Source organism: Symphalangus syndactylus, chromosome 5 (assembly GCF_028878055.3).
Source record: "Symphalangus syndactylus isolate Jambi chromosome 5, NHGRI_mSymSyn1-v2.1_pri, whole genome shotgun sequence".
Classification (NCBI taxonomy): Eukaryota; Metazoa; Chordata; class Mammalia; order Primates; family Hylobatidae; genus Symphalangus; species Symphalangus syndactylus.
Genome location: NC_072427.2, coordinates 37,805,125 through 37,823,735, shown reverse-complemented (window position 1 = coordinate 37,823,735; position 18,611 = coordinate 37,805,125). Strand labels below are relative to the sequence as shown.

General features: G+C 51.1%; 1 protein-coding gene across 4 annotated transcripts in view; it reads right to left on the bottom strand.

The window, feature by feature from the left end:
- Positions 1 to 7: 7 nt before the first annotated feature.
- The window catches only part of CLN6 (CLN6 transmembrane ER protein), a 61,294-nt gene continuing 42,690 nt past the window's right edge, over positions 8 to 18,611 (bottom strand). For 3 of the 4 annotated variants that reach the window (XM_055277993.2, XM_055277995.2, XM_055277994.2), the window contains 6 exons: positions 11,512 to 11,626; positions 7,287 to 7,385; positions 4,799 to 4,987; positions 4,385 to 4,440; positions 2,753 to 2,875; positions 8 to 1,523 (listed from right to left, as the gene is read on the bottom strand). In XM_055277993.2, coding sequence (XP_055133968.1) covers positions 1,253 to 1,523; positions 2,753 to 2,875; positions 4,385 to 4,440; positions 4,799 to 4,987; positions 7,287 to 7,385; positions 11,512 to 11,626 — 853 coding nt within the window. In that variant the 3' untranslated portion in view covers positions 8 to 1,252. The remainder of the gene's footprint in view (positions 1,524 to 2,752; positions 2,876 to 4,384; positions 4,441 to 4,798; positions 4,988 to 7,286; positions 7,386 to 11,511; positions 11,627 to 18,611) is intronic. The other variant, XM_063638830.1, reaches the window with a different exon arrangement.

Sequence of the window (18,611 nt, the reverse complement as noted above, 5' to 3'; positions counted from 1 at the left end):
ACACCACTTGGGGCTGTGACTGTGTTTACTTCATTCTTGAATCCCAGGTCCCCGTAGCTGGGGGCTGACACATCCCTGGGCACCACCGTGACTTCCTGTGGGTCCCTTCCCTTCTGTCCCCGACTCTGTAGACCCCCCATGGGAAGGGTCCTAGGTAGGGGGAGTTTCCTCCTCCCTCGAAACCCTGGGCCACTCTGTCAAGGCAAAGCCTCTGGGCCCAGCACCTTGTACAGGCTTCGATGAGAGGAGCTCCAGCTTTTGCTCAGGGCCTTTGGCACCCCACCCCCCAGCCCCCAGGATTGCAGGCACTCAAAGCCTGTGGCTAGGCTGCCCGAAGCACATGCCACAGTTCTTCTGGAGTGGAAGCAGGGGGACAGAGCTTTGGGTAGAGGAGGGTCGCCTGGAGTGCTGGAATGCCAGGGGAGTGGGCGGTGCCTCTGGCTCCTGGGGGCCAGGCTGGCTCCACACCTCATGGGCTTGAGTCTGGGTGGAGTCTGGAGTGCACATAGCCCCCAGGCAGGGAGAGGGCAATGACAGGACAGAGCCACTCATCTGTCCCAAAGCTGCCCCCAAGGGGTGTCAGCAACCCCAACCTACTGACCTACTTTGGGACCACAGGCCCATCTAGTGCAAATGAGGCCCCAAAAGGAGAAGTGCTTTGCTCAGCAGCCACAGGAGGCTGATGTGACCTATGTAATGTAGGGTCAGGGTGGGCCTGAGGGATGAGCCAGGTGGTGGGTGGGCAACACACCAGATCCCCTCCTGGCCTCTGCCCCACCCAGCCCTCTCCTGCACGGCTACCAGAAGATGTCCAGGAAGAACAGACCAGCCCTGAGTAGGGAGAGAGTAGTCAGGTGCAGAGGAGGGCAGGGGCCCGGATCCTGGCCCAGAAACACTCTCTAAAACAGAATCCGATCCTGAGATGATCCAAATCAAACAGAAACTTGACGGAAATAGTAGAGTCTGAAAATGATGCACTCCGCACACACATATACAAGACACACATATACAAGACACACACACACAAGACACACACAAATCTACACGCACACACACGCATGTATCCAGACACACACGCACGAATCTCTCCCCCCCCCCCCCACACACACACGAATCCACACACACGAGGCAGACCCCACTCATGCTCTCAGTCTCTGGTTACACACCCACACCCCCCCCCCACTCCTGTATTCAGATACCCTCTATGGCCCACCTCCCACCCAGCAGAGTGCCAGAGCCTGGTGCCAGGGACTCAGTGCTGACTGCTGACGTGAAGGGTGTAGAAAGCCCAGGGCTCAGGGACGTAGATGACACCCGGGTACTTCTTCCTGAGAACAGGGTCATTCCACAGCCAGGCGACCCAGAGCGCCACAAGCAAGAGGGTCAGTGCGAAGGAGGAGAAGAGGAAGAGGCCGTTGCTGTCCAGGAAGAGGCGCTTGCGCTTCTGGTGCAGGACGAGGGCCAGCATGGCGAAGAAAGTGAAGATGAAGAGGATGAAGATCTGGCCCTCGGTGACCAGGTACCTGGAAAGACCAGGGGTGAGTGAGGCAGCTGCCGTGGCAACCCCGTCCTGCCTGGCATCCCTCCTGTGTGCGACAGCCGGGCTGCCCTCCAGGCAGGCAGAAGAGTCCTCTGGTGCCAGGGCTCAGTGAACTATGCCGCTCTAAGCCACTGCCCATGGGCAGCATATTGATTTAGCTGGTATAGTTATTGTTTTTTAAATGTTGAGTTTGTTGACAATATTTAAATAACAGAATACCTACAAATGTGTATTTCTGGCTTCTCTGGTCACATTAAATTTATACTTCCACACAACAAAAACTGACTAGACGAGAAAGCAACAAACAATTGCCACTACAACGGCAGCTACCCCGGCGGCAGGACGCCAGGGTAAGAACCAGCAGGAAGCGCTCCCCTAACATCTTTCCCGCTCACTGTAGCTGCCACCCTTTCTTTTTAATCCCCAGAAAGCATACAGATGAGCCCCAGTGGGCCATCTCAGCCACACAGGGGACAGGCCGGGGAAGGGATCTAGAGCTGGCCCAGGAAAGGAGGCCCTTTGCATTCTGAGGGAGGCCTCCCATCAGAGAAGGGCCCAGTCCTGCCCCCACTCTGTCCTTCCCATGATACCCACAATCCCAGGGTGACCTGTCTCCAGGGCAGAAGTGACAGAGGAAGGCTAGGAGACTGGCTGAGACCTAAGTCCTCTGCGATGGGAAGAAGAGAGAGCCTGAGGGAGCAAAGACCCCAGGCCAGGAGCCCCTACGCCATGAAACGCCCCAGTGTGTCTTTGGCCTCGCCATAGTGCTTTACATTTGACAGAGCCCCTCTCTCTCCTCAGCATCCTTATCATCTGAGAGGCAGACAGGCAGGTACCATCATCCCCATTTCAGAGGCGGAAACCGCAGCCCACCACAAGGCTTGGTGTTGGAGGTGGATTGTACCGGCCCCAGGGCAACACTGGGGTTCTTGAGATGGGGCACAGAGCGAGAGGGGCTTGAGGATCGAGAGAGAATGTGCAACCTCGCCCTCTCCTCCCACCTCCCTGCCACACCCAGGCCTGGACTTCATGGAAACAAAGAGGCCACCACAGGGCATTGTCACAGTCCCCACCAGACACAAGAGGAAGCAGGGGCTCAGAGAGGGCCAGTCTCCCTGGGGCCATACAGCAGATCCATGGGCAAGTGCGGAATGTTGCTGCCGTGGCTCACTCAGTGCCCCTGCCTCTGCCCCCATGCTGATGTCCACTCACCAGTAGTACAGGCCACTGGGCGCCACCAGGAGCAGGGCAGGCCCTGGCATCAAGCTCTCAGCTTTAGAGGCAGTAAAGCAGCCGCTGAAGTACATGAAGAGGATGAGGAAGAAGGGGATGTACCTGTGACAGGAAGGCCAGTGTCTTAGAGGCCTGCTCAGCGGCCCTCTTCCCCACCACCTCTGCACCCGCTCCCACGGGGTCCCGTGGAGTGCCACGTCATGGTTTACAAAACGCCTAGCGTGGGTGACAGGAGCTCCTCTCCACTCGCCCCTGCCTGTGCTGGGCATCAAAGGTGGGACAGAAACAGGAAGGCAAGGCACGCGTGAGTCAGAGGCCCAGAGGCATCCACACCGCCCAGGGCACCTCACTCACTCCGTGGGGGTAAGGGGGTGTCTGGGGGGTTGTCTGTCTCATGCACCGCAGACACCAGCAGCCCAGCCCCACACTAGCCCCACACTAGCCTGGAGACAGAGGCACCTCCCGAGCTGAGGATGGAGGGCCACATGTCAAAAAAGAGAACAGTACCTGCGGGGGCCTCTCTGTGAAGCGCTTCACCCACACTCAGCACACAGCCCCACCCCCACCTCAGACACCTCACCCCAAAATACCACCCTCTCCCCTCTCCACACACCGGCTCCCTTTCTCCCACCTGTGCTTTCACCGGTATACCTGCCTGCCTCTTCTCACCCACACCCCTTTCCTGCTGGGGCTTCAGCTCTCTGTTCCTAGCCCCTCCGCCCTTCCCCAACCTTCTGTGGGAAGAGGCTTTGGCAAAGGTCAGGGAAAGATGGAAGGAGGCCTGTCCAGGGACCCTGGACCAGCTGAGCAGGAGGATTGACATCGCAGGGCCCGAAACACCCCGGAAACGCCCGTGCAGACTGCGTGTGCCGTGAGCACCAACTCAGCAGTGAGCCGGGTCCAGGGCTGGCCCTCACCTCCCAGCTGCAGCCTACGGAGCCCTCCTCCCTCTGGCCTCAGTTTCTCCTGGGTAAGATGGGAGGTTGGAACAGATGAAGCCTCCCAGGCTGGGCCTGGGATCTCCTGAGGCTGAGGCCACATTTCTGAGGCCTCCCCCGACTGCAGGGGCGGGGTAGGTAGGAAAAGGTGCCCCTCTGGGAGTTGTGAAGAGCGGGGAGCACAAACAGCACGCCCCTCCCCAGCCTGATCCAGCTGGCTCCCCGCAGCTTCCTCCACTCCCAAAGAGCAGGCCCGACACGGTGGGGGTCCCTGGCTCTGCCCCCACCTCCCCGCATCACCATCTGGGCGTTGTTTATCAGGGACGCATCCTCCTCCCCCACCCTCAGGGCTCAGGCTTGGCGAGGGAGGACCAAAGCCGCTTGCTGCCCTCTGCTGGCCGCTGCGGGCACTGAGGGCTAGGCGGGGGCGGCGATGCTGGGGGGATGCTGGCCGGAAGCCGGGGCCCAGAGCCCGGGACAGCAGCTGGGTCTCCCGGGCAACCTCGGGGACAACCTCACTGGAGGTTGAGCTCACAGCACCTTTACAGGGGATGAGACTCAACACATGGAGACCTGCAGCCCAGACAGCCTTGCTCAGTGTGTCCCTGAGGTTGGTGACAGAGCTAGCCGGTGGTCGGGGCCCCTGGGATAAACAGATGGGCCCATCACTCACCACATGCAGTGACCCAGGTACTCATCATAATAGTAGAGCAGCTCAAAGGAGTCGATCTGAGGGAGACACGGGCAGGGCAGAGTCAGGGGGGATGTTGATGTCAGTCCAGGGAGTTGCTGGGGCCCCAGGCATCCCCTCTGACCACCCTTCTCCCAGTCCCAGGCTTCCCCCACTGCCTTATTCCCTAGCCGGGGCCTCGCCCTCTGTTACAGGGGCCCAGGTGGGAACCAGTCTGTGCACCACTTCCTAAAAACACTTGAGCATCCTAGCTTGGCGCAGGCGACGGTGCCCTCACCTAGCAGAATGCCTTTGGTGGAAGGACAGGTGCGGCGAGGGGTGGGGGCCATTTCTTCAGCCTCCCAGGACAGACTGTGCTCCTAGGGCTTACAGGCAGGGAGCAGGAGGTGGCCTCACCAGCGTCTCCGGCTTGAGATTCTTGATGATGGGGTTCTCACGGACAGACAGGTGGTGCTGGTAGCCACTGAAGAGCAGGCGGTGGTTGACAGAGTCGCCCACCAGGTGGATGCTGGCACCCATGATGAAGATGATGATGCTCACATAGGTGATGGAGCGTGGCAGGGTGCGGGGGGACCGCTCGATGAGCTGGGGTTCAGAGTGAGGTTGGCAGCATGACCCCACCTCTGTCACAGTATGTGACACCCTCTGCTTCCCCCCTCACACCTGGGGTGGGATGGATGCTTCCAGCTGGAATGTCACTCCAAAAAGTGGCTGGTCCCTTTAGCAGGCCAGCCCAGCCTCCAGATCCTCCCGTGACCCCTATGAACCCAGGAGGGACGGGAGCAGCACCCCCCGCTGACTTTACCCAGGGAGCAAAAAGACCAGAGGGCCCAACTCCTTTCCCAAAGTCACGCATGAGCTGTATGCTGGAGGGGACAGCCCAGCCTTCAGTGCAGGAGTCCAGGCTCAGGCCCAGCCCTCCCACTGTCCCTGGCTTTGCCCCTGGGTGGCTGGCCCAGTCTGCTGAAGGCACCTTCTGATTTCTGAGTGGTCCCAGCAAACATGAAGAAAATGTCAGGGATGGGGGCAGGTGCTTCTGAAATGCCACTGTTCAACTGAAAACACACCGGAGTTCTGAGATTATACCCCTCCTACTACTGGAGATTTGAAATATTTTTCTTCAATATAAAATGATGGTGATAGTAAATGGTGATACAGGTTGTGCATCCTTTATCTGAAATGTTTCAGATTTCAGATTTTGGAATATTTGCATATACACAATGAGATATCTCGGGAATGCATATGCAAGTCTAAACGTGAAATTCATTTCTTTCATTTTCCTTTGAGACAGGGTCTCACTGTCACTCAGGCTGGAGTATAGTGGCTCAAGAGATCCTCCCACCTGAGCCCCCAGAGTAGCTGGGACTACAGGTGTGCACCATTATGCCCAGCTAATTTTTAAATTTTTTGTAGAGATAGGGTCTCACTATGTTGCCCAGGCTGGTCTCAAACTCCTGGGCTCAAGCGATCCTCCTGTATCAGCCTCCCAAAGTATGAGATTACAGGTGTGAGCCATCATGCCTGGAAAAATTCATTTATCTTTCATATATACCTTACACACACAGCCTGAAGGTAATTTTATATAACATTTTAAATAATTTTGTACATGAAACAAAGTTTGTGTTAAGTACGTATGTGTAGAATTTTCTCTTTTTTTGAGACGGAGTCTTGCTCCATCGCCCAGGCTGGAGTGCAGTGGTGGAATCTCGGCACACCGCAACCTCCACCTCCTGGATTCAAGTGATTCTCCTGCCTCAGCCTCCCAAGTAGCTGGGACTGCAGGTGCACACCACCGCGCCTGGCTAACTTGTTTGTATTTTTAATGCAGATGAGGTTTCGCCGTGTTGGCCAGGCTGGTCTCGAACTCCTGACCTCAAGTGATCTGCCTGCCTTGGGCTCCCAGAGTGCTGGGATTACAAACGTAAGCCACCATGCCGGCCCTAAGTTTTTTGTAATTTTTTTCTTTTTCTTTTTTTTGAGATGGAGTCTCTCTTGCCCAGTCTGGAGTGCAATGGCGTGATCTTGGCTCACTGCAACCTCTACCTCCCGGGTTCAAGTGATTCTCCTGCCTCAGCCTCCCGAGTAGCTGGGACTCCAGGTGCCTGCCAGCATGCCCAACTACTTTTTTTTTTGTATTTTTAGTAGAGATGGAGTTTCACCATGTTGGCCAGGCTGGTCTCGAACTCGACATCAGGTGATCCGCCTGCCTCGGCCTCCCTCCCAAAGTGCAGGGATTACAGGCTCGAGCCACTGCGCCCCGCCGAGTTTTCTACTTATAGTATCATGACAGTGCTTAAAAAATTTCAGACTCCTTTGGAGCATTTCAGATTTCAGATTTTTGGATTAGGGATGCTCAACCTATAGTAGTTTTAAAGCCCTTACTCGGCAAAGTGCAAAGCCAGCAGTTCCTGCTTGTGCTCCCAGTGACATCTCAGGGCTCTCCAGGGCAGAGGATGGAGTTCAGCTGCTGCTGCTGCCTCTCCTGCCACCTGGCTTCTTCCTCTCTTCCCAGTGGGTCCCTGACCTCTCCCTGGACCCCCAGTCACTTCTGCCTCAGCCTCCCCAAATGTTTTATGGTTTCCCAAGCACAGCCTTGTTTTTAGGTCCTTCTACCTGAACACCTCTCTGCTTCCCCCGCTGGCACGCCAGGCTGAGGCTCGAATCAAAAGCCCTTCCTTGGGGCATATTTTCCATCCCTCCAGGCCACCGGCAGCTCGGCCTCCCCTGGGCCCCAGGCCCTGGACATGCTGCTCTGTCACAGCCTTCACCCCCCAGCAACAGGCAGGAGCGTGCTTGAGTCAGGACACAGGGCTTAGCATCACCTTCCTGCCACGTTTGCAAAGAATGGGGATGACAGGAGAGAGTGGGGGCCCTGGGACAGTACCTTGAGCAAGAGAAAGGGCGTGATGACGTTGTAGGCCATGTGGAAGTAGTCCCCAACACTGGGCTTGTTGAGTGGAAACCATTCAAGAGGGAATACCAGCTGGGGAGCAAATGGAAGAATGGGCTCACCTGGGCACAGCTCCACACGGCCCTCAGGCCTCAAGGGAGTCTGCCCCTAATGCCGCCCACCCCCACTCCTTTCACCCCCTACCCCCATCATGTACACTTAATTCTTTCTGTGATCGCTGGACCTTCTTGGCAGCCCTGGGACAAAGGTTTATCCAGACAGGAAAGCTGAGTCCCAGAGGAGGTAACAGACTTGTCCCCAGACACAGAGCAGATGCAATTCCAGGCAAGGCCTGACCCTGCGCCCCTCACCCAGCAGATACCAAATACATGACCCTGATGCCAGCTTGGGAGTTGGTAGGCTTCTCAGGGACTCCGTTGTGGCACCAACTTGCTGGGTGACCCTGGGCTAATCCTTCCCTTCTCTGGGCTTCAGTTTCCCCATCTATAATACAAGAGAGGTGGCCCAGAGGGCCTACTTGGACCCTTCAGGTTCTGGCACTCCAAGATCAGTCTCCTGAGTGCTAGGCCCTGGTGTGGAGGGACTGCTTCCAAACCAGGATCAAAGTACACATTAGGAGACAAAGGAGAAAATAAGAATGCTCTACAAAGTAGCTTCAACTCTTCCTTCCCTACCTTCCCAGAGAGAGGAAGGCAGGCCGGGGCAGTTCCTCCTTCTGGAATGCTCTCTCTTCTGAGCCCTGGCCTTGTCCAGGCCAGCATGAAAACCCCTATGCAGGGTCAAAGCATTTCACAACCCCCAAACTGTACTCCTAGTATCTGTTGATTGAAAACACACGTAATGCCCACAAGTTTCAAGGAAGGATTTAGATGGTTATCTCTTTTAACACAGAAATGCCATATTGGATAAATAAACCTGCAGAAATAAAACTCACAGAATGCAGCAATCTCAATCTCTCTCTCCCTCTCTGTCTTACTCAGCATGCATGTGTGTATCTGTCTCTCTACCTACATCATATACATACTTGCTAAAATACTCTGTGATAGCAAAACATCAGAAATAGGCTGACTCTTCAATCAAACAGGACCAGTTGAATCCCTGATAGTACTTCTTACCATGGAAGGTTAAGCAGCCATTAACAGAAATGACACCTTATATGTACTGACATGGAGAGAGATCTATAATATATTCTGTTTTTTTTTCTTTTTTCTTTTATTGAGATGAGGTCTCCTTATGTTGACCAGGCTGGTCACAAACTCCTGGGCTCAAGCGATCCTCCCACCTCGACCTCCCAAAGTGCTGGGATTACAGGTGTCAGGCACCAAGCCCCATTAATTTTTAAATTATCTGTAAAAGCAGGGTCTTGCTATGTTGCCAGGACTGGCCTCAGGCGATCCTCCTGCCTTGGCCTCCCAAAGTGCTGGAATTACATGCCACCATGCCCACCATATGATATATTCTAAAGGAAAACAAGCAGGTTGCAAAATAAAGTATAAAGCAAAATCTCAGTATGGTTAGAAGAGAGAAGGATGTATATATGTTTGTATAAGCAGAGAAAAGAGTGAAAGGGGTGTTCCCCAAACTGTCAGCAGTGGGACAGGAAAGGGGTAGGGAGAGTCTAACACTTCTTTATGTTACAACTATGTTACATCTATGACATGTTACTTTTATAACTTGTAAATGTTTTAACAAATTTGCGACTATTATGCATACATTTGATGAAAATCTCTAGCGTATACATGAGCTTTTCAAATGTCTACTCTCTACCAAGTCCTACTTAGGGTTACAGTGGTCACAGAAGCTCTGAGCGGGATGGGGGAAGTGATTTGCCCAATAGGAGACCCTGTTATGCCAGTAGAAGCAGGGTCCTAGTGAGTGAGGGGAGCCACGAGCCCACTCCTGGCCTCATCTCTCTCTAGCACCAGTTTGATGGGCAGCTTCTTTGGCTCCCAGTATGTGGTTCCTTCATGCTAGAAGGTTCAGAGCAGCCAGTCCAACCAGTCTTCTTGGAGAGAGAAATGAAGCCCAGGACAGTGACTTGCCCTAGGTCACCCACAAACCCAACCAGTTGCCCCAACTCTTGGCTCAATTCCTCTTATTTTTCCACATTTAAAGGCAACCTCCAAAAAGTCTGCAGGAAGGAGAACCAGCACCCACTGTCACTCCCTGACAGCACTGCCAGGACAGCTTTTCTTTATGCTCATCAGGTCTTTGATACCAGGTAGACAAGCTCGTTATTGACTTGCAATTAGTCAGTCTGCATGTCATTTAGGAACCTTTTTTCTCCGTAAATATTCCAGGTTGCTCTATAGTATCCATAATTTGTGCTTAATGGCCAGGAAACATTCTCTATAATGGACATAGCAAAACTGATTTACCCAGTCCCTAATGCTGGACACTCAAGTCACTTCTAAGGTTTGGCTATCATAAACACCACTGCAATGAACATCTTTGAGTTAGAGGAAACTGCTGTCTTCTTGATGATTATATCCCTACAGGAAGATTCTTGGAAGGGTATTACCGGGTCAGCAGGGATGAATATATTAGGGTTCTGGATATTTATGTGACAGAGAATTCAACCTCGTCAGGAAGGGGCTCTGGGGTCAGAATGCCTGGGCAGATGCTGGCCGCTGGGCTTGCCTCAAGCCAGCTACTTATTCTCTCTCTCCTCAAGTTTCCTCATCTATAAAATGGAGATTAGCAATAGCATTGATATGAGAATTAAATAAACTGAAACATATAAAGAGCTTAGAACAGAGTAAGCATTCGATGTTAGCCGCTATTCTAACTTTGCTCTAATTATTATTCATTCAATAAAAGTGCATTAAACACTTACTGTGTTAGGCACTATTCTAAGTACTAATCTTGCCAAGCTGTTACTTATGAATTATTACTGCTTTCCAAAAAGGCTTTGCTTTTTGTTTGTTTTTTGAGACAGGGTCTCACTGTGTCACCCAGGCTGGAGTGCAGTGGTGTGATCATGGCTCACTGCAGCCTCGACTTCCCAGGCTCAGGAGATCTTCCCAGCTCAGCTCTCAGTAGCTGGGACTACAAGTGCACATCACCACACCCAGCTAATTTACAAATCTTTTGTAGAGACAGGGTCTCACTATATTGCCCTGACTGGTCTCAAACTCCTGGACTCAAGTCATCTTCCCGTCTCATCTTCCCAAAGTGCTAGGATTATAGGCATGAGCCATCATGCCCGGCCCCAAACGGGCTTTGCTAATTTGCATGATCACTAGCATGTACAAAGTGCCAGTTTCAGCACTGGAGATTGTTATTTTTACACTTGAATTTGCTGAGTGACCTTCCAAAAGTCACTTCCCGTTTATCTTCCAGTAAACTGAGAGAATAGGCCCGGATGCCTTCATATCTTTTGGCTCTATGACTGTGGCCCGTCAGGCAACTGCCAGCAAGTTGGGTGGGAGGGGTCTGGGGGCCATGAATAGTTACACTGTGCCCCCACTACCAAATAATGACTTGATACCTGGTGATACCTCACTTAATTTTCTTCACATTCGTCTATTTATTATCTATCATCTGTCAATTATCTATCTATCTATCTATCTATCTATCTATCTATCTATCTATCATCCATCCTCCCACTACAAGCATGGGGCACTGGTGCCCTCCCAGCATTAATCTCTTCTGTGGAGGCCACCACTGGATACTAAAGGATGAAGTAGCCTTGGAGGGCAGGGGATGGTTTCACTGGATGGCACTAAAAATTACCCATGGCTCACAGTCATATATAATATGCAAAATCAGCCTACGCGCTTCAATTCCAGAAAAAATAATACTATCCCAAGGTAATGGAGGACAGGGGAGACGGGGGTGGGGGTGGGGTGCTCCACTTCCTTTCCCATACCGCTTTGCCTTGGTGATTTGGTTCAACCTGGTTCACCTGCTTCCAGACACGGGCCAGAGGGGGTTACAGTATTACAGTATGACTGTTCAGGACCACCATTTCCCCCATGAGAGTCGGGGCACCGTATGACTCTTCAGGCCCCTCACTTGCTGGCAGTTGCCTGACGGGCCAAGTCATAGAGCTAAGGATATGAAGGCATCCAGGCCTATTCTCTCAGTTTACTGGGAGATAAGGGAGAAGTGATTTGTCTAAGGTCACTCAGCAAATTCAAGTCACACTAAGTGTCCTCAGTGCTGGTCAGAGCCCTGTGCACCATTTCACACTCACCATGGCAATGGGACGCCCGAAGTCCAGAACCCAGTTCTGCAGTGTGAAGTAGAACCAGAGGTCGAGGTGGAAGGGAGCCGTACGGGCAGCCTCATCAGCGCTGACAGAGCCATGCCTGGGAAGGAACCAGACGAGAGAAGTCAGCTCTTCTCTCCTCCTCCACCAAAATCTTCCCCTGAGATTAGCCACAGAGAGGTCTGGGGACTTGAGGACAGGAGGAGACACACACAATTAAGTTCTAGGGATAGGGTTTTGCTCGAAATACTGGGGTCTGGCCCTGCAGTCAAGGAGAAGGTGGACTTCAGCTGCCCCGACCTTAGCTTCCCTGTGATTCAGGAAGGAAACAGCTGAACAGGTGTAACTGCTGGGGTTTCTCCCCTACTGAATGATGGAGGAAATCAAGAAAGGCAAAGGATGCATTCGTGGCTGAAAAGCATGAAACTTGAGGATGGATGATGGCAGCTGACCTTAGTTGAGAACTTACTATATTCCAGGCACTACTGTTAGCTGTTCACATGTATTATCTCATTTAATCCTCTCAGAAACCTTTCAAGGCTGAAATAGTACCTCCATTTTACAAATGAAAAAACTGAGGCCCAAGAGGCTCAATAACTTGCTCAAGGTCACACAGCTAAGGATGTGAACCCAAATGATTGGGCTCCTGAGCTTATACTTTTATCCTCCATCCCATAGTCGGGTCCATCATGATTGGTCTATGGGATGGGCATGTGACCAGAGCTTGGCCAATCAGAGCCCTCCAATGAAATGTGCCTTAGAGAGACTGAAATGGATAGGGCCTCCTGCTCGCTTGATTCCAGCACTGTGAGGAAGTCAGGCTGGGCTGCTGGTACTCCTCTTCTTAGCAGTCCACAGTAGAACCTGAGAAGGAGCAGCAGAAGCAAGGTGATGTGAGAGACACAGCAGGAAGTGGAGTACCACCTCACGATACATCTTTGGAGGCCCGTCCCTCTCACTAAACAGTTGGTCATCTGCTGTTCACAGATGCACCGAAGTTCCAGGACCAGTGCTGCCTTCTCTGGGAAGGCTTCCCTGATGAAGCTTTTCCCAAAATCCCACCAGCCCACTGCAGGGAGCACTTCAGCACCAACTCAGTCTGGCATAATGAGGCTGGAGTTGTACTCTCCCATCTCGAGAACAGGGGTGACCTTTAAGGTTCTCCCAACTCACCCATGTCCCTATCAGAGTCCAAATCCTCTTTACAGAGTCCCTGCAATTACTTGCACACCTCCAGGGACAAGCAGCCCACCACCTCCTAAGATGACTGAGGTGTGAGTTTCATCGTCTCCTTTGTGCCAAGAACAGGCACCATGTACCACGAATCTGTATTTCTCCAGAGTTCTGAGCTCAGCCCTAGGTCCATACTGAGCAATTACTGGCTGATTAAAACAGTCACAACGACCAGTTACTCCTTTTGTAGTGGCAAACATCAGCTTAGAGGCACTGCAAAGACTGTCTTCTGTCGATACTGCTGTTGCTTCCCAAATTTTCCGAGATCCCTTCCTGCCATTTCCAAAGATGATCCATACTGACTGGTAGAGTACCCCCGGACAGGGAGGCAAGCTCTTGGGAGAAATTTCATTTTCTAGAGGCAGGCAAGACAGGTTGAGTAGGCCTTCCCTAGGTCAACTAAGTCTTCCTGTCCCCTCTACTCAGTAGCTTCCACCCCCTTATTGAACACCAACTATGTGCAATGCTAGGTCTTTACCTGCACTATCTCATCTAATCCACGCATCTGCTTTACAGATGAGGATACTGAGGCTTAGAGGGATTAGGTGCTTAGCCAAAGCCACCTGTGTAGTAAGGAGCTGTGGCAACAATTCCTTTTGTCAGCCTATTTCCCACCCCCTGCTTCTTCTGGTAAGACATGTTATTTCCTTGGCCGCAGGAAGGGCCAGTGACCTAGGCTGGCCCAGTGGGACTTTTCCAACTGCAGGTGGGGAAAAGAGCTCCTTCCTTTATAGTGCTGGGTTCTAAGGGTGCAAGCCCAGGACTGCCTACAGCCAAGGTTCCACCCTCAAGGGACAACCAGGTAAGAATGAAGTAGCCTCGCAGAGAGGATCAGGGAAAGGGGGAGAATAAGCGCTGACAGTGTTCATGTTGCCAGTTCATGATCTGGTCATATGAGCTAACACATTCCTTTTTGCTAAGGATGATGCAGTTCACACTGGCTTTCTGTCACTTGCAACCCAGTCATCCTGAATAACACACAGAATTCAAACCTGGGTTTATGTTAATTCAAGACCTGTGCTCTTAATAGCTTGCTATTCTGTTTTTTGTTTTGTATTTTTGGAGACAGGGTCACCCAGGCTGGAGTACAGTGGTGTGATCACAGCTCACTGCAGCCTTGACCTTCCAGGCTCAAGCATTCCTTCCACCTCAGTCTCCTGAATAGCTGGGACCACAGGTGCATGCCACTATGCCCGGCTAATTTTATTTTATTTTATTTTTGTAGAGATGAGATCTCACTATGTTGCCCAGGCTGGTCTCAAATCCCTGGGCTCAACTAATTAACCCACATCAGCCATCCATAGTGCTGAGATTACAGCTGTGAGCCACCATGCCCAGCCAACAGCTTGCTATTGTTTTTGATTACTAGGCTTATCAGGAGATCAAGTTAGAAAGGGATCAACGTGGCCTAGGGCAATACACAAAGCTTGCATGAGGGAAGGGAGCCTCAAAGCATGGATGGATGAATCTAACTAGGCAGAAAAGCCGGAGAGCAGGGTAAAGACCTGGAGGTAGAAGTGAAGAAGATTCTGCATGGAGCTGAGATGCCTGGCTTACTGGAGCCAGAGAAAGAGAAGGGAGGGGCGGCTGGATCTTCAGACTGGACAGATAGCCAGTAACCATGAGGACTGCTCAGTGGTCTGAGACGAGTGACCAACACAGAGGCCCCCCCCCAGCTCCTTCCTCAGTGGCCACCGGGGTAAGGCCTCAAAAAGCAGACAGTGATAACCTCCAGGCCCAGAGAACTTGGGTGGCGAAAGAGATAACAGCCTTCAGTTTCTTGCTCTGATACCTCCAAACCAGGCAAAAAGTAGGATGTTCGGTACAAGGAATAAAGGGGTTTTGAAAGCATGAACACTTAGATGTGTGTATCTGGAAGTTATGTGTACCTAGCACACACTAGAGGCTCAGTGACTACCTCCTCCTCCACCTTAGGAAGCACCTCGGTCAGTGAGAATCCCTGTCATTAGTCCAGCCTAACTTAGTAGGACAGGAAAAAAAAAAGAGGTGGGCTGGGCCCCGTGGCTCACGCCTGTAATCGCAGAACTTTGGGAGGCTGAGGTGGGCAGATCACCTGAGGTCAGGAGTTCAAGACCAGCCTGGCCAACACAGTGAAACCCTGTCTCTATATAAAAATACTAAATTAGCCAGGCGTGGTGGTGTGCACCTGTAATCCCAGCTACTTGGGAGGCTGAGGCAAGAGAATCGCTTAAACCTGGGAGACGGAGGTTGCAGTGAGCCGAGATCGTACCATTGCACTCCAGCCTGGGCAATAAGAGTGAAACTGTCACCAAAAAAAAAAAAAAAAAAAATCTCTAAAAAATAAAAAAAAAAAAATTAAAAATTAACTGGGTATGATGGCACACATCTGTAGTTCCAGCTACTCAGGAGGCTGAGACAGGATGATCACTTAAGCCCGGGAGGTCGAGGCTGCAGTGAGCTATGACCGACCACTGCACTTCAGCCTGGGTGACAGAGTAAGACCTCATGGGGGCGGGGGGGAAGCAGGCGCACAGAGTGGATACTCAGCAACCAGCTTGCAAATCAAGATTAGACTGGGCACAGTGGCTCATGCCTGTAATCCCAGCACTTTGGGAGGGTGAGGTGGGCAGATCATATGAGGCCAGGAATTCAAGATCAGCCTGACCAACATGACGAAACTTCATCTCTACTAAAAATACAAAAATCAGCCCAGCATGGTGGTGCACGCCTGTAATCTCAGCTACTGGGGAGGCTGAGGCATGAGAATTGCTTGAACCTCACAGGCAGGGGTTGCAGTGAGCTGAGATGGCACCACTGCACTGCCTGGGCAACACAGCAAGACTCTGTCCCAAAAAAAAAAAAAAAAAGATTAATCAGCACCTGCCTGGTTTTCTTTTCCTGGAACTCTGCCCACGGGAGGCAGATCATGGAATGGTAAAGGCATCCTCTCTCCCAGCTCATGTCCTGGGGATGAGCAACCTCAACCCTGTCCCAAGTTCCTGGCTCCACAGACTTAGCACACTGAGCCCCCAGCCTGTGCCAACTAGGTCTCAATCAGTAGCAAATGCTGCTGAGAACAATGGTGATGGCCCAATGGCAGGTAACCTGAAACAAAGTTAGACTCTTCTCTCCTTCCCAGCTTTCCAAGTCTACCATATGGGGACAATGACACCATGACAGTTGAGGAGTGCGTGCCATACACTTAAAATCCTCCAGGCAGTCAGCAGCATCTGCAAGGCTGCCTGGCAGAAAAGGAAGGGGTTTCATCCTGAACAAGTCAAGCAGTAACCCACAAATGGGGACCACAAAGAGACTAATTTTGCTTCTATTTAAAGAATGGGGACATACAAGACAATGAAAAGCTTGAACAGAAAAAAACTAAGGAAATGAAGGCAAATATAATGAGAGAATAAAGAAAGGCAACTAGAAACTCCAAGGAAAACAAAAGCAACATAAGAAAGCAAATGTAACTGTTAAACATTATTTGGCTCTGTTGGAACAATATTTATTAAATACATGGCTTAAATAACATACACATTATATATTAATTTTCAATGTTTAGAGTCAATCCACAGATAAAACATAGAAGATAATTACGGTTTTAAAGCAGCAGATAATTATTGTCTACTTTGATAACATGAAAACAGAGGACAGAAATTGTAGGAAGGGGTGAGGAAAGCTAAAGTTTAGGGTAGGGGACTAATATCCTCTTTTTATTTTAGTTTTGGAGACAAGGTCTTACTCTGTCACCCAGGCTGGAGTGCAGTGACACAGTCATGGCTCATTGCAGCCTTGACCTCCCAGGCTCAAGCAATCCTCCCATCTCAGCCTCCTGAGTAGCTGGGACCACAGAAAGGCATGTGCTGTCACACATGGCTAATTTTTAAAATTTTTTCCTTTTTTCTAAAAGGAATCAAAGGCTGGGTGTAGTGGGTCAGGCCTGTAATCCCAGTACTTTGGGAGGCCAAGGCGGGTGGATCACCTGAGGTCAGGAGTTAGAGACCAGCCTGGCCAACATGGTGAAACGTCATCTCTACTAAAAATACAAAAATTAGATGGGCATGGTGGTGGGCACCTGTAATCCCAGCTACTCGGGAGGCTGAGGCAGAATTGTTTGAACTCAGGAGGTGGAGGTTGCAGTGAGCCGAGATTGCACCATTGCACTCTAGCCTGGGGGACAAGAGTGAAACTCCGTCTCAAAAAAAGAATAAAATAAAATAAAATAAACCAAGAAATAGCAGTTGAGTGTAGGTGTAGTTTTTAAGAGTGTGGACTTGGCCGGGCGCGGTGGTTCACGCCTGTAATCCCAGCACCTTGGGAGGCTGAGGTGGGTGAATCATAAGGTCAGAAGTTTGAGACCAGCCTGGCCAACATGGTGAAACACCGTCTCTACTAAAAATACAAAAAATTAGCTGTGCGTGGTGGCGAGCGCCTGTAATCCCAGCTACTTGGGAGGCTGAGGCAGGAGAATGGCTTGAACCTGGGAGGCGGAGTTTGCAGTGAGCCGAGATCGCACCACTGCACTCCAGCCTGAGTGTGAGACTCCATCTCAAAAAAAAGAGTCTGGACTTTGGAGACTGTTTGGGTTCATATCCCAGCTCTGCCACTAACCAGATTTTGAGCAAATCACTTAACTTCTTGGGCCTCAACGTCCTCATTTGTAAAATGGAGATAATAGTAGATCCTATCCCTTTTTTTTTTCTTTTTTTTGAGACGGAGTCTCGCTCTTGTTGCCCAGGCTGGAGTACAATGGCGCGATCTCGGCTCACCGCAACCTCCCCCTCCTGAGTTCAAGTAATTCTCCTGCCTCACCCTCCCGAGCAGCTGGGACTACAAGCGCATGCCACCATGCCTGGCTAATTTTTGTATTTTTAGTAGAGACAGGGTTTCTCCATGTTGGTCAGGCTGGTCTTGAACTCCTGACCTTGTGATCCACCCACCTCAGCCTCCCAAAGTGCTGGGATTACAGGCATGAGCCACCACGCCTGGCCAGTAGATCCTATCTCAAGGGTCGTGGTTTAACTAATATATGCAAAAACTTAAGAGCAGGGCCTGATCCACAAAAAGTGCACATAGTGTTTATTATTGTTATAAGCCTATTATTTGGAAATAGGAATTTGACTCTGGTAAAAAGAGCTAAAAGAAGCTAAAGTGATTGTCTCTGGTGCCAGGGAAGAGTGGGACAGGGATTACTGCTTTTTAAAACTTGAAGCCTTTGTTATTTGATTTATCATGGGCATTAATTATAATACTTTCTTTTCTTTTCTTTTCTTTTTTTTTTTTTTTGAGACAGTCTCACTGTCATCCAGACTGGAGTGCAGTGGCGCCATCTCGGCTCACTACAACCTCCGCCTCCCAGGCTCAAGGGATCCTGGTTCCTCAGCCTCCTGAGTAGCAGGGATTACAGGCATGGGACACCACACCTGAATAATTTTTGTATTTTTTAGTAGGGACGGGGATTCTCCATCTTGGCCAGGTTGGTCTCGAACTCCTGGACTCAAGTGATCCACCCACCTTGGCCTCCCAAAGTGCTGGGATTACAGGCATGAGCCATGGTGCCCAGCCTAATTATAATACTTTCATTATAATACAAAAACTGGCAACAAAGCAGGTAGAAGATGGAATGGGTTACCTTAACAGGTAGTGAGCAAACCACAGATGCAGCAGAGGAAATCCAAACATCCTAGGAACTGGACAGGATGATTCTGCCTACTCCCTTGAGCAGCAATGATACTGGGAATGGGCTGAGGCCACACCGTGAGGGGCAGAGACATGCCACCTGGGAGACAGAGAGCTCACAGCTCACACCACCCCCTTGGGAATACCCTGGCTGGTAGGGAGCTCACACAGGGGAAGAGGGGCATCACTCC